Here is a 14904-nt window from a genome sequence, read left to right as displayed (position 1 = left end):
TGTAGCAGAAGTCCGATGTATACAGGGTGAACAGGACTGGAGAGAGCACAGTTCCCTGTGGCGCTCCAGTGCTGCTGATCACAGTGTCAGAGAGATAATTCTTCAGTCTGACGAACTGTGGTCGCTCGGTCAGGTAATCTGTAATCCAGGTTACCAGGTGAGCGTCCACACCCATCTGCAAGAGCTTGTCTCCCAGTCTGAGGGGTTGGATGGTGTTAAAAGCACTTGAGAAATCAAAGAACATGATTCTCACAGCACTTTTCCCCTTGTCTAGGTGAGAATGTGTCCTTTGTAGAAGATAAGTGATGGCATCGTCCACGCCCACTTTCTCCTGGTATGCAAACTGTAACGGGTCTAGTGCATGGCGTACCTGGGGTCTGAGCATACCTAAGACCAGTCGCTCCATTGTTTTCATCACATGTGATGTAAGAGCGACAAGTCTGTAGTCATTAAGCTCACCAGGGTGTGGCTTCTTAGGGACAGGGTTGAGACATGATGTCTTCCACAGTGTTGGGACTTGTCCAAGGCGTAGGCTCAAATTGAAGATGTGCTTCAGTGGCTCCCCCAGTTCAGCAGCACAGGCCTTGAGTAGCCTTGGACTACAGCCTGTCAGGCCCCGCTGCTTTATTGATGCGCAGTGTCTTTAGTTAGGCTCTCACTTGATCTGTTGTGATGATGGGGGGTGTAAGGGGAGTGGAGGGGGAGGGGTGCATCTGGGATCTGTGTGTCTGATGGCTGTTGACTGAGGTCGTTGTCACCTCATTGTTGGTGATCGCCATGTGGGGGAGGGGTGCAATATCCAGTGATGGTGGGCAGAGCCAGACAGTAACGGAGTACATTTACTTGAGTACAGTACTTGAGTACAATTCTGAGGGATCTGTATCATTTTTGGGGAGTACTCATGACTTTACTCAAGTACATTTGAGAGGCAAATATTGTACTCTTTACTTCACTACATTTCTATCCATAACCGTGAGTACCCGTTACTTCTTCTAAAAAATTGGGAAAAAGAAAAATCTCGGAAACCCTCAATTTGTTGTTTCCCTCTCAAATATGATTGCAGGCGCCACTGATTGGGACAGCCTATCAGCAATCACCTTGAGCTTTCCGCCAAAGTCAACTCCATGGTCAAATTTAGATAAGAGACGAAACCATGGACGAAACAATGGGTGAAGACGCAACAGGTCCATCCCGGGAATGTGCCAACCTGGGACCCCACCTCGCCATTATTATCGCCGACTATTTCAATTTTCTGAACAAGTTAATGATAGTTTTCGCTTCAAGTGTTTCAATTAGGCTACAAAATATTATTTTGTATTTGAAATACGTACATATATTACTATAAATACTGCCCATCCCTGGCAACATGGTAAAAAGATGAAAATGACTTGAATTACTTTCAATTCCTTTTACATTCTCTAACATTAACATTTTTCATAACTCCATGAAGGATGATTCTGTACATAAATGTGAGCACTGTGGCAGTAGTAATGCAATATTTACAAAATGTACTCTTGTACTCTTGATACTCAAGTACTTCAGTACTTTTACTTAAGTAGACATCTGACTGTTGTACTTTTACTTGAGTAAAATTTAGCAAAGGGTATCTGTACTTTTACTCAAGTAATGAAGCTGTGTACTCTGTCCGCCTCTGATGGTGGGGGTACAATAGCCTGTGATGATGGAGGTGAGTGTTGCACTGGTATTGAGGGGGTGTGGGCTGGGGGATGGTGGACAGACCACCGCCATTGGAGCTGGAGCAGGGCAGTCAAACCTGTTGTAGAAGTGGTTCAACTGGTTCGCCCTGTCCAGGCCCCCCTCCACAGAGCTGCTGCTCTTCTTCAGGCCAGTGATAATCTTCATGCCGTCCCATGCCTCCTTCAAGTTGTTTTCCTGCAACTTCTGTTCCACCTTCCTTCTGTAGTCCTCCTTAGCCTCCTTCAGCTTGACTTTGAGTTCCCCTTGCACGCGCCTCAGCTCTGCCATGTCCCCCTCTCTGAACGCCATCTTTTTCCTGTTAAGAAGGCTCTTGACATTGCTGGTTATCCCAGGCTTGTTGTTGGGAAAGCAGCGTACAGTTCTGGTGGGAACAACAATGTCCATACAGAAGTTCAGGTAGTCAGTAGTGCACTGTGTGACCTCCTCTAAGTCCTCTCCATTCTGTAACACACTCCAGTCAGTGCACTCGAAGCAGTCTCTCAGAGCCTCATCCGCTTCAGGTGTCCACTTTCTGAAGGTGCGTGTGGCAACTGGTAGCCTCTGTACTTTGGGCTTGTACATTGGCTGGAGATGAATGAGGTTGTGGTCTGACTTTCCCAGTGGGGGGAGGGGGTTTGCACTGTATGCATCCCTCACATTTGCATACATGAGGTCTATTGTCCTGTTTTTCCTTGTAGGGCAGTCAACAAACTGGTAGAAATTTGTGAGTGTGGAATCTAGTGTTATGTGATTAAAGTCGCCAAAATCACAATAAAGGCATCAGTGAAAGAGGGCCTCTGACTCAAAGTGGTAACACAAAGATACTACAGTATTCTTTGTGTGCTTCTACCTGCTCTGTTCAAACATACCATCACAGTTTCTTTGTTGTTTGCTCTATCTATCTAGCCTGACGCAGTGTGGGCGGGACTAAGTTCGGAATGGCACCCAGGCTACTATCTATCTATCTATCTATCTATCTATCTATCTATCTATCTATCTATCAACTTTAAGGAGACACAGAAAGAGCTGTGACTTCATACCTGGGTTGACTTCATGTCAGTGGAATTTTCAGAGCACAATTAAACAGCAGAGCCCTTGTTATGTTGATGGGGGCATCACCAGTTTTCTTTTTACTATTTGAACTGACTATAATTTCTGTACTTGTAATTTGAGCCAAATTTGTCACAAAACTGTCAGACATAGCTGTACAATAAAAGTTGAGTGGAGTGTTTGGTCAACAACATCAGAACAGCAAGTAGTTTTTGAAATCTGGCATTTACATCACTCTCAACCTTGTGCAATTTCATGCATAGTATTGTAGACTCATAGGTTCAAATTTCCATCTGCATTCTTTCTCGCTGTCTTGGGGTGCATGTGCATGCATGTGAGAGTTTTGTCTTTGAGTCCATTTGACTTACCCTACCACTAACATTTTAACAAGAGTGTTTAGAAGGCTAAACCAAATAATTGTAAAAAGAGGTCTAATCCCATTTGCTTGTCACACAGTAACAGTGATTCAGTGATCAGCAAATTGATAATACTGTTAACATGATTTTTAAATTTTGTTTTTTTTGTAAATTATTGTTATGTACAAAAGCATTTAAAAAGTCACATTTTACAAATGTCAACACTGATTGATTTGAGGATCCAATTTAATCAGTGCAAACAGATACACTGCAAAAAACTGCTTTTCTTACCAACTGTTATTTGTCTTATATTAGGATCAAAAATATAGTTGGTATTGTTTTTAGTATAAAGAGACTTACTTAGCGCTTTCTTGTAAGATCAATACAAATATGACTTAATCGCAGCCTGTCTTATTTTAAGATGTCTTATCAAGACAAATTTGCCAATGGTAGTCAGCTTGCTTGCAAATTTGGCTGCCAGACTAGTGCATTATGCAAATATGTTTGTGATGACAACTGCTGCTGCTGTGGTGAACTTGTGAAGATGCAAGGAAACCAGTAGAGACCATAAGGTACACATAACACACTGGAAATGAAGTGATCTGTTTTACAGGGCACAGGACTTTGTTGTGTGTAATGCCAATTGTGAGTAACACGTGTGTTCTAATAATATCTATGCTGTAAGATGGTTTGGATAAAAGCTGCTAAATATTATAACATTATTCAATTTGCAAAAACTGATAACTTCATTTCTAGAAATGTAAAAAAAGTGCCTTTTCTTTGTTTATTCCGGGATATATCAATCAAACTGAAGTTGATCGAGTAAAAATAAATCTAAGTGAAACAAAACAAACCAATTCAGTTTGATTGATATGATATGATTTATGAAAATTCATAAAAGTGTCTGTTTTTGCAGATGAGTCTTCAAATGTATTCTTCTTTATGCATTTTATGAACCATATTATTGATGTAAATTCACTGGCATTACCACAGGCAAAGAGCAGTTTAATTGACCTCTTATGACCTTCATATGTGAATGTCATAACTCATTCATGCTTATTGCCTGCCTCAAAACCCATTTTCCTTTAAAGGGTACATTAACATGAAATGACCATCTGGTAGTAATTGTCAGAAAGCCCCGGTTGCCCCATATCCTTGTTTGCAAAAATCTGTGGTGAACAAAGATCAAGCGGGCAACATGTTCCCAACATTGACAGAGCTCTTCATAACGTGGTCAGATGTGTTCATGTTGATGTTGAAACTTAGCATTCATGTGACGTGAAGATGTTTAACATGGAAGTTAATGACTTGCAGGAAGCGTGGTGAAACTCATCTGCATACAGATGACATTGTGTTATTTGAAAGTCCCTTAGAGGGCCTGCTATGTGAAGAGCAAATGAGATACATTGAAATGAGATAAAATAATTTATCTTGGGAAAATAACACCAAGTAGCTTTGTGAAATCTTTACTGTATTGTAATAGCTACCATAATGTGCTTTGTTGGTTGATTTTGTGGGTTATTCCATGATGGGAAATATTGTAAAAAATATCCCTGTTGTTTGTGTTGTCATCACAAGGCTCTCTTATGATGCTCTTGGTTTTGCTTTCATTGTTAAGTCATGATGACAGGACCATGGGTATGCAGCATGGCTTTCACATAACTGATCATCTTGTGACTGGTCCAACTTCCCCCTGGCCCCCCATCCTTTAAAGCACTCTCTTGCCCTTCTCCTTTTCCACCTGTGAAACAAACTCATCTGTGAGGAGAAGTCTTTCAGTTGCCTTTTTCGGATTCTCGTCTAAAGCAGGTATTGCAGATGGATTATACTCTATTGTGATTAAAACCTTTCATATCTAATCTGGATTACAGTGGTCTTGGAGGAGCTATAGCTACATATGGGGACATAGACCATACTGCTGATTGGGAAAACAGGAAATATCATCACATCTCTGATGGATAAAGACAGAGACATTCACAGAATGACATTTTAACCTCTGAGCCTCAAAGAGCTGCCACATCAAAAGCCACAATGACAGGTAAGATTATTCTGCCTGCTGGAAAAATGTATCACTGTTTACCAATGATAGAATGTGAAAAAATTAAAACATATTGCCAGGTATTATAGAATAATAATTTATTCTAACTCTAACTTTAAATAGCAGATTAAAATATGATGTAATGATGTTTAATATGTATTATTTAACAAATTATGCTGAGGCATTTTCATAATGAAATGGGATTGTCTTCTGATAGATTTCTGTTCTGTTTTGTTCATTTCCCTCACGGGATCAAAAGAGTATATATACTTATACTACATACTATATAATAAGGTCAGTCAATAATTTCTTAGTAATGAGCATGGATCTTAATGCGTTATCATCCTTTTTCACTTTAAGCCTTATACTCTTGTGCGACAGCAGTGTAGGACTTATTTTGTTTGATCAGACAGTATTTTAATGTTATTACTATGGTAAAAATGCTTCTGAACATAATTACACTGCACTGTTGATGCATGCTTTAAAAAGTAAATCACCCATCAATTATTTTTGGGGGGCTGTGAAATATAACTATATAACCTAACTGAAGTTGAGATAAAATAATGAACCACATAAACATGATGACTAATAGATGTTACCTGAAGACAACTGGTCAAAATGTGTGTGATTACAGTATATATAAGAACTACTTCTAAGAATCTGATTTAATAGACTGAAACATTTTTATATTTATATAATAATTTACAGTAATATTTAAAGCTACTGATTTGATTGTGTCCATATGAAATAATATCTGTTTATTTTTACACATAAATATAATTTTGTAAAATGTATTGTATTATGTATTATGTATTTTATACTGTACACACAAATCCGACAATCGATTGTAAAGAGGAGACAGAAATGCTCATTATAAGTGGTTAACCGTTTTCTTTACTTCCCTCCTGTCCTTCTCTTTGTTTCTCCTTTGTTTCTTTTGTCCCGTTTCCCCATCACAGACCCAAACACTTCCTTTTTCATCGAGGACTTTGGTGACTTCTACACTGACTACAATATTAGTGAGGAGCTGAACTACACCGACAATCTCAACCTCACAGACTTTGTGGTGGACGAGAGGACACATTTGTGTGACCCTGTCGTCTACGCATCTGTTGTGAACATCGTAGCATGTGTGTTCTATGTGCTCATCTTCGTGGTGGCCCTTCCCGGGAACCTCATCGTCGGGCTGGTGATTGGCTCGAAAAGACGGGTCCTCTCCCCGTCGGACATCTACCTGTTTCACCTGATGGTGGCCGACATCCTGCTGGCTCTGTGCCTGCCCTTCTACGCCACGTCGGTGGTGCGGGGCTGGCTGTTCGGCGATGCGATGTGCAAGCTGATCAGCATGATGAGGGAGGTGAGCTTCTACAGCAGCATCCTGTTCCTGGTGTGCATCAGCGTGGACCGGTACCAGGTCATCGTGCGCGCCATGGAGGTCCGCAAGGGCACGTGGCGCTGGGGTAGCTGCTCCGTCTGCCTGAGCGTCTGGGCACTAGGCCTTGTGCTCTCTCTCCCTGCCCTCTACAACGAGGCCGTCTCGCCGGCGTCCGGCGAGACGACGTGCGCCGAGCGCTACGACACGGAGAGCGCGGACGAGTGGCGCCTGGCCACGCGCGTCCTCCGCCACCTGCTGGGCTTCCTGCTGCCGCTGGCCGTCATGCTGGGCTGCTACGGCGTGACGGTGGCGCGGCTGATGCGCACGCACAGCTTCCGGCGCCAGCGGGCCATGCGCGTCATCGTGGCCGTGGTGGCCGCCTTCCTGCTCTGCTGGAGCCCCTACCACGTGGCCCTGATGGCCGACACGCTGCTGCGCGCCAAGGCGCTGGCGCACGGCTGCCCCACGCGCACCGCCGTCGACGTGGCCATGTTCGCCACGCACAGCCTGGGCCTGCTGCACTGCTGCATCAACCCTGTGCTCTACGCCTTCGTGGGACAGAAGTTCCGCAGCAACCTCACGCAGCTGCTCTACAAGAAGGGCGTGCTGGACAGGGCCTCGGTCAGTCGGACCAGCAGATCCACGTCCCAGACGTCAGACCACACCTCCACTGTCCTCTGAACCTCCTGCCCAGCTCAGGGCTCAGGCAAACTGAAGAGATTAAATATTTTTCCCCTTTTTAAGATGTTTTGAACATTTAAAACCTATTCACCAAAATTTAAGAAGATTAGTTTCCTAAAATCTTAAGCAACACTGCCACCTAGTGGAAAATGTAACCACCTACAAACACATTGCTGTTTTAAAGGGAAAGATTGGATTGGTCAGGATTCACCATCTCTCTTATTATTAGCCTCATTATGAATAGCCAGGGATTTTATTTTATGCAAATATAAGATTCCTAGACTATCTGAGAGCAATGGTAATCCGAGCTGCTCTGTGAGCATTGCCATTGGATATTATGATGTAGTGTGTGATGAAGTGTAACTTTTAGTATGCAATTTTTAAATGCAAGGTTGACACCTTGTGGTGAAAACCATTCATTGACTTGTAAGGTGTATGGGCAATTTTTTTTGCCAATTTTCCCTCATGTAAAAAAACCAAGATATTTTATTTACAGTGTATCTTAATGAAGAAAATGGTTATGCATTTCAATAGAAATAGGGAAGTTTAATGAGAAGTCTGGAATGCACAACACACATTCACAACATTTTGTTTTTATTTGTTTCGGCTTTTTGCCTATATTTGGATAGGACAGTGAAGATTGACAGGAAGGAAGTGAGTGGAGAGAGAGAGATGGGGTGGGATATGGATATGATCACAGGTCAGATTTGAACCTGGGTCCCCGTGGGCACTTGGGCCTGTATATGGTATGAGCGCTGTGGCCTGTTGCGCCACAATGTCCCCCACATTCACAACTATACCTCAAGAGTCCATAATATGTTTGAGAAACAGACATGTATATGTAGATTCAGTTTTCCATTCTGCACACAGGCAGAGAGAAAGAGAGAGAACCTGTTTTGCCACCTGTGGGGGCATGATATTGTTTTTCTGCGGTTGAGTGATTAAATCTAGACCCACCCACACAACATCTTCAGCTATAATGCTGTTCTCATAGCACTGAGGAAGTTCTTGCATCAGAATAAGATGTCAAACTCAAGACGCTAACCTGCAGATAACAAGCAGACTGCTGAGTGCATCCTTGGCTGGTGACCTGACCACAAGCGAGGAGAGAGGCTTTCACCTCAAGTTTGACTTGCTTCAGCACACGCCATCATAGAACAGGTAAAGTTGCCATCAGATAAAAGTTAGTTTCAAAGATCTGGAAATATTATGCTTATTTTCAGCCCGGCAGATTTAAGAGATCAATTTCTGAAAACTAAACTGGGAAGACCTTAATAATTTGTAGAACTTCAAAGGCATTTGTGAATTTCAATCTTATATACAATCTATGATTGGAATTCATGTTGAAACAGTTCTAATACTCTGACATTACACTGAATATGCAATATACAATCACTATGTCAACCTTGCTTTTTAAACAAGAGTAATAGAGTCTTTTTTTTTAATTTAAAGATTATCTGCACTCATTTACTCAAACGTCCATAAAGCTGGAAACTGACCACTAATGAGAATGATGTATTCACGTGCAACATCTAGATGACAAGTAACATTACATAGTGCAATGTAAATAGTACTTTTTTTATAGAATGCAAGGGATGTTTTTTTGCCTTAATGTCAAAATGCTACTGCAGGCTCTCTGGATGTATGTTTAATGTGCTCACTTGTAAACTTGGAATCGTAATGCATTTTTAAAGGGTGATGTGTTTTTTTTCATGAATAAAGTATATAAATGAAAACATACAGAGCAATATTCCCCATGCAGGGTTGGGTCAGATTACTTTGAAATGTAATCCATTACTGATTACAAATTACATGGCAATTTTTGTAATCAGTAACGTAATCAGTTGGATTACCAAAAACATGTAACGTAATCTAATTACTTTAGGATTACTTCAATAAATATGCCCATTAAGTAAAAGACACCACCTCAGAATTGATGAAATAATTCTCATTCTATTTTTCTTCTCCACCCTTCTCCAAACATGCACAACCCATCTTAACCTTTATAAGGGCACACCTGGACAAATAATTTAGCTTTCGCTAGATTTTTTTGACCCAGGGACATGGCCTGAGATTGGCATAAAAAAGGGAAGCGTTAAACCCAAATGACTCCATGTCCGTTTCAATTGTGGGGGTGAGAAAATTATTATTTTGGGATGTTGTTCAACCAGGGGGACCTGGTGACTTTCTCAAAGTAAACGGTAACACTAAAACAAGAGGCTACATTAAGATTAGGAGGAAAAGATCAGGCAGTGTGCCGAGAGACCTGCCCCAATAGTAGTCTATGTAAGTTAGTAAGTAAGTATATCTTTTGATCCTGAGGGACATTTGGGGCCTCATTTATAAAGCGTTCTTACGCACAGATTTGATCTTAGACCGTGCGTACGCTCAAATCCATGCCAACGCTCAGATTTATAAAAACCGTCTTTGACGTGGAAAAGTGCTTATCTCCACGTCAGGTTCAAACTTGACGTACGACAATTTCCTTGTGGTAATGCCGGGGTACTGCAAGTAATCTGAGGTCTTAGTTAGTGCGATGCATTTTCAAAATTCCAAGACCAACGATCTCATGTCTTTCTTTGCCATATGCATGATCAATATCAGAAGATTTTTAAAGACGTTTTTGGACGCAGCTTAATGTTTCATGGTTTGGCATAAAACTGCTAATGAGAACTATAGCCCACTTAAGAAAGTGAAAAGACGTATAGCTTACGTATTTCACAATATCTAAAAAAAAAAACACCAAGACCTACGATAGAATAATTGAAACATTCTTACAGGTGATCTAGTATATTTAGTGTTGCCCTGGTTTAGGAGAGGAAGGCATTCAAAAAGGCATTCGAACAGTTTGATAATGTTGGAGGTTATTGTGCAGTATTGGGAATATAGGATAGTATTTGATTATACAGTTTTGAATGTTAAAAGTGAATAAACTTTTTTGAGAGGTGGATAAACTCTAATAAGAGGTGGGTAGCCCTAAACTCTATTTCTGAAATTTCAGAGGTGGATAAACTGCGTTTACTCGCGTTTAGCCTCCACTACATCCTAATTTGCGCTCATAGGCCTATTCCCAGCTTCGTAACAGAAAGGTAATATTTGACTGTAAGCTATACAATGTAGGCTATAGATATTTTATATCATATATAGCCTACACAACCAAGGGACGGAAGTTATCCTCTTAAAGCAGGGCATCTTCATATTTAGTGTTGCGTCGGAGTTGCGTAAAGAGGTGCAGAGCGCGCACCTGTTTGTTTTTTTGACTGGCAGTGCCCAAGATCAGATGACAATACGTGAGTTGAATAATGTAGGCTAAAATATAAAGGTAGGCCTAAAGCAACAATAAAGGACAATGTTTAAACCATTGGACATTATTGAAAGAAAACGGGATATGCAGAATGAATGAAAAATGACCGGCGAACTAGGCTACTTTTTCAGCAAAAACATAGCCTACCCTAAAAGAAACGTTAAGCCTACATGACATATCACGTTTATAATTTAGTCCTCTGTTTTGTAGGCTAAATCAGCATATTACCCTGGGTCATATTGGAAACGTACAGTAGCCTACTGTACCATAACGTACAGGATTATATAGGCCTAGAGGTCTTTCCTTCATAAGCTAGGCCTACCCATTTTTTTTTTCTACAAAGTAGGCCTAAACATACGAAATGTTGATTATTCACATTACTGCAAGCAAACGGAATGAAAGCGAGCAGAGGACAATGGACATGGATGCATACGATCTCTTTCCAGAAAGCTTTGCTGGAAAAAACATAATTAGGTAAGCTATTCGAACTGACGCATATAGGCTAGTTAACATCAGATGGCATAGGCTAGGCCTATACAATGTTTTCAATATATAATTTTACATAAGCTACAGCTTTTAGGCCATTGATTTCATTAAAACATATGCTAATGATATTGATGAGGGGGTGTTTACAAGGCGGAGACCTAAAACCATCCGGCTGCGCACAAGTTGACGTTCATTTGTGATTTATAATGGGCACATCTGGAAGGGTGGCGTACGCACGTTTTTTTGTGCGTACGTTCGTTTTCTCTGAATCACACGTACGATCATTTCAGAAATGATCTAAGATCAAATGAAGGATGGTTTCTACGCAACCCTTTTATAAATGAGGCCCTTGGTCTCTGCATCTATCCCAGTCCGTGAATTAGTGAAGTCGAAACGGCAAGCCCAAAGGCCGAAGCCCTAACCAGTAGGCCATGGCTGCCCCAAAAGTCAGCATTTGAACATTAAACCACACAATGATCCAAAACATACAGCCAAACAAGGCAAGAAATGGTTAACAGAGAACAATATCAACATTTTAGAGCGGACCTCAATCGATCAAAAAAGTGAGCACAAGGCCAAAGTGATGGCAAATAATCGTTCCTGCCTCAAAACCCAGATTGCTGCTAAAAAGGTGCAGTCTACAATCATTGTGGAGACATGAAGAGGCTTAGTGGGTATTATATGAACCATTTTGAGAGCTGTGGTGGTAAATAAAGATGTTTCCAGTGATTGTTTAAAAAGGGTATGAATAATTTTGAACACGCAATTTTTCATAAAAATGTTAAAAAAGATAAAAACACTTTTTTTTATTCCATGTTTTTACCACATTGTCTTGCAACCTTTTGGCATGTGCAAGTGCCATTTTAAGTAAGAACAAACATATTGGTCAAGAGAAAAATCAATATTTGCCAGGGGTATGAATAATTTTGTTCTTAAAGGAATTATCCGGAGTAAAATGCACTTTAGATCGATTTACGGATGATTGGGGATTACATACGTTGAGTTGACATCAAAATCATGTCATTCGGATGTGTTTTGAGAAAGTTCGATTGCTACAAAACGCTATTTTTATACCTCTTCTACAGTTCCAACACGCTCTGGAAATTCACAATTTCGTCGCCGTTTAAAAAAAAAAAAAAAAAACATAGTCCAGTCCATACAACTTCATTTCAATTTCGAAAGAAATACTGGACTATGTTTTTTTTTTTTTTTTAAACGGCGACGCAATTGTGAATTTCCAGAGCGTGTTACAACACACTCAGCAATAGGCTAAGACTCCTACAGCAAAGATGGCAACATTTCCGGAAAGGTACTGGCTTGATGAAATTCATTCTGGACTCTCTATTCGACCACATAAAGACCTCGGGATACTTCGGTTTGGCTTTAGGGACCCTCTACTCACTACCACGTAAGTGTTATGTTGTTTGGAACTGTAGAAGAGGTATAAAAATAGCGTTTTGTAGCAGCGAAATTGAAATGCCCTGCTCACTTCTAGGCTACGAGTTGTGACTGAAAACGGTACAATTGAACTTTCTCAAAACACATCCGAATGACATGATTTTGATGTCAACTCAACGTATGTACCCCCAATCATCCGTAAATCGATCTAAAGTGCATTTTACTCCGGATAATTCCTTTAACTATATCTTAAAAAAGTCTAAAAAGTGAACATCCGAATGAACTGCTTGTCAAATTAAAAGATAGCTATGCTATCATAAAAAAAGTTGCATTGTTTGCATGATAAAATGTAATCAGGTAATCCCCAACAATGTAACTGTAATCTGATTACACAATTTTTTTATTGTAATCTGGGCTGATTATAGTTACTTGATTTTTGTAATCTGATTACGTAATCCAGATTACATGTAATCCGGTACTACCCAACCCTGTCCCCATGTCTTATAAGTTGATAGCAAGTAAAATGTGAAATATAAAGACTTTCCATTATCTGCACTGTCATTTCAAATGTTCATAAAGCTAAAAGCTGACCACTAATGAGAGTGATGTGTTCATGTGAAACATTTAGGATGACAAGTAACATTACCGACACCACCACACCTACCTTTGACTATGGAGGGTTTGAGGACTACACTCCGTGTGAGCGGCCCAGCTTGAACGGCTTTGCCCTGATGATCACGTACTTCATCGTGTTTCTCTTGAGCCTGCTGGGCAACAGCGTGGTGGTGTTTGTCGTCTGCAGCATGGTCAACCGCCGCTCCTCCACCGACGTCTACCTGATGCACCTGGCCATGGCTGACCTCTTGTTCTCGCTCACCCTACCCTTCTGGGCCATCTCCCTCAACAGCGAGTGGGTCTTCGGCAACTTCATGTGCAAGGTGCTCTCGGGCATCCAGGACACCGCCTTCTACAGCTGCGTCTTCCTCCTGGCCTGCATCAGCATTGACCGCTACCTGGCCATCGTCAAGGCCACGCAGGTGGTGCTGCGGCGCCGGCACCTGGTGCGGGTGGTGTGTGGCGCGGTGTGGCTGGCCGCCGTGATCCTCGCCCTGCCCATGGTGGTGCAGCGCGAGGCCTTCACGCCAGCGGGCTTCCACGCCGTGGTGTGCTTCGAGAACCTGACGGCCGAGAGCATGGACGGCTGGCGCACGGGCATGCGCGTGATGCGCAACACGCTGGGCTTCTTCCTGCCGCTGCTCGTCATGACCATTTGCTACGGCTGCACCACCTGCACGCTCTTCCACGCCCGCAACAGTCAGAAGCACAAGGCCATGCGCGTCATCCTCTCGGTGGTGCTGGCCTTCATCGTCTGCTGGCTGCCCATCAACGTCACCTCTGTGGTGGACACGCTCATGCGCAGCAAGATTCTCCCCGACGAGTGCGACCGGCAGAACCAGGTGGACCTCGTGCTCCAGGTCACCCAGGTCCTGGCATTCCTGCACTGCGCCGTCAATCCCATCCTCTACGCCTTCATCGGGAAGAAGTTCCGCAATCAGTTCCTCCACTCTCTCTACCAAAGGGGTCTGATCGGAAAGGATTCAGTGGCCATGTTTAGGAAGGGCTCGGCTCAAAGCTCTTTGAGCTCCAGGGTCACATCAATCACATTGTAAAGTGTGTGTAAGCGAGCCATCCGTTTCTTGGTATTTTATGCCCCCAACGTTGTCTTCAAGGCAGCGCTGCCTGGAAGGCACTATGATTAGGCATGGGGTAAGGTTAGGGTTGGGTTTAGGATTAGGTGCCTTTAAGTCAGTGGCCAGCGCTGCCTGGAAGACGACGTTGGGGGCATAAAACACCATCGAGCGCAAGCATCCCGCATACTGTAGGTGACACTGAGTAATGGTCTGTGAATTGAAATGTGACATCAGAGATGTGTGAAGTTCACAATATGTTTTCGTATGCTGTGTATAGCTTTCGTAGAATGTCGTAGTAGTATAGTATAGCGCCATAGAATGTCGTACTAGAATGCAGTTTCAGTGTTTCAATGTACATTGTAAAGTTGTTTATAGAATGTAAGGGATGTTTTTTTGGCCTTAATGTCAAAATGCTACTGCACCTTCTCTGGATGTATGTTTAATGTTTAATATGAGAATTTTAATGGTTAATGTGTTTTTTCATGAATAAAGTATATAAATGAAAACATACAGAGCAATATTCCCCATTGACTGATGCGAAAACGTTTTGCACTTTGGTAGCACTTTGCACTTTTCATCACTGGTTGGATTAAAATTTGCATCGGCAACATTGGTGAGCGAGTTGGTGAGCTTTGACTGAAGGACTGATACACTATTGAAACCAACGCACCCACCAGGCCTGGAGTCGTAGTCGTTGATACCCTGTTTGCCCCATACCATTGACTGAAATAAAATGTGAAATATGAAGACTTTCCTTTATACTAACAAGAGAATTGATTTGAGTACAAACTCAAAAAGAAATTAGATTCATCCGTACAGAAGTAATC

The 14904-nt window shown here is 41.9% G+C and overlaps 2 protein-coding genes across 2 annotated transcripts; both read left to right on the top strand.

Moving 5' to 3' along the window:
* The first annotated feature begins 4813 nt into the window (after window positions 1–4813).
* cxcr1 (chemokine (C-X-C motif) receptor 1) lies at window positions 4814–8934 on the top strand. The gene is made up of 2 exons (XM_076263739.1): window positions 4814–5142; window positions 6102–8934. The coding sequence occupies exons 1-2, from the start codon at window positions 5136–5138 to the stop codon at window positions 7196–7198; spliced, it is 1104 nt and encodes a 367-aa protein (XP_076119854.1). The 5' UTR covers window positions 4814–5135; the 3' UTR covers window positions 7199–8934.
* On the top strand, window positions 8230–14677 carry cxcr2 (chemokine (C-X-C motif) receptor 2). Its single transcript, XM_076263740.1, has 2 exons — window positions 8230–8359; window positions 13015–14677. The coding sequence occupies exon 2, from the start codon at window positions 13016–13018 to the stop codon at window positions 14054–14056; it is 1041 nt and encodes a 346-aa protein (XP_076119855.1). The 5' UTR covers window positions 8230–8359; window position 13015; the 3' UTR covers window positions 14057–14677.
* The last annotated feature ends 227 nt before the right edge of the window (window positions 14678–14904 follow it).

This window comes from Alosa pseudoharengus, unplaced genomic scaffold, assembly GCF_046254945.1.
Source record: "Alosa pseudoharengus isolate Yale_2024_CS ecotype anadromous, Long Island Sound unplaced genomic scaffold, YU_APseudo_1.1 YU_APseudo_1.1_scf_3, whole genome shotgun sequence".
NCBI lineage: Eukaryota > Metazoa > Chordata > Actinopteri > Clupeiformes > Clupeidae > Alosa > Alosa pseudoharengus.
This window is presented reverse-complemented; position numbering and strand designations above follow the sequence as displayed.

Excerpts from the sequence above, each read along its gene's own strand:
- cxcr2 (XM_076263740.1), top strand. The coding sequence starts at position 13,016 with ATGACAAGTAACATTACCGACACCACCACACCTACCTTTGACTATGGA.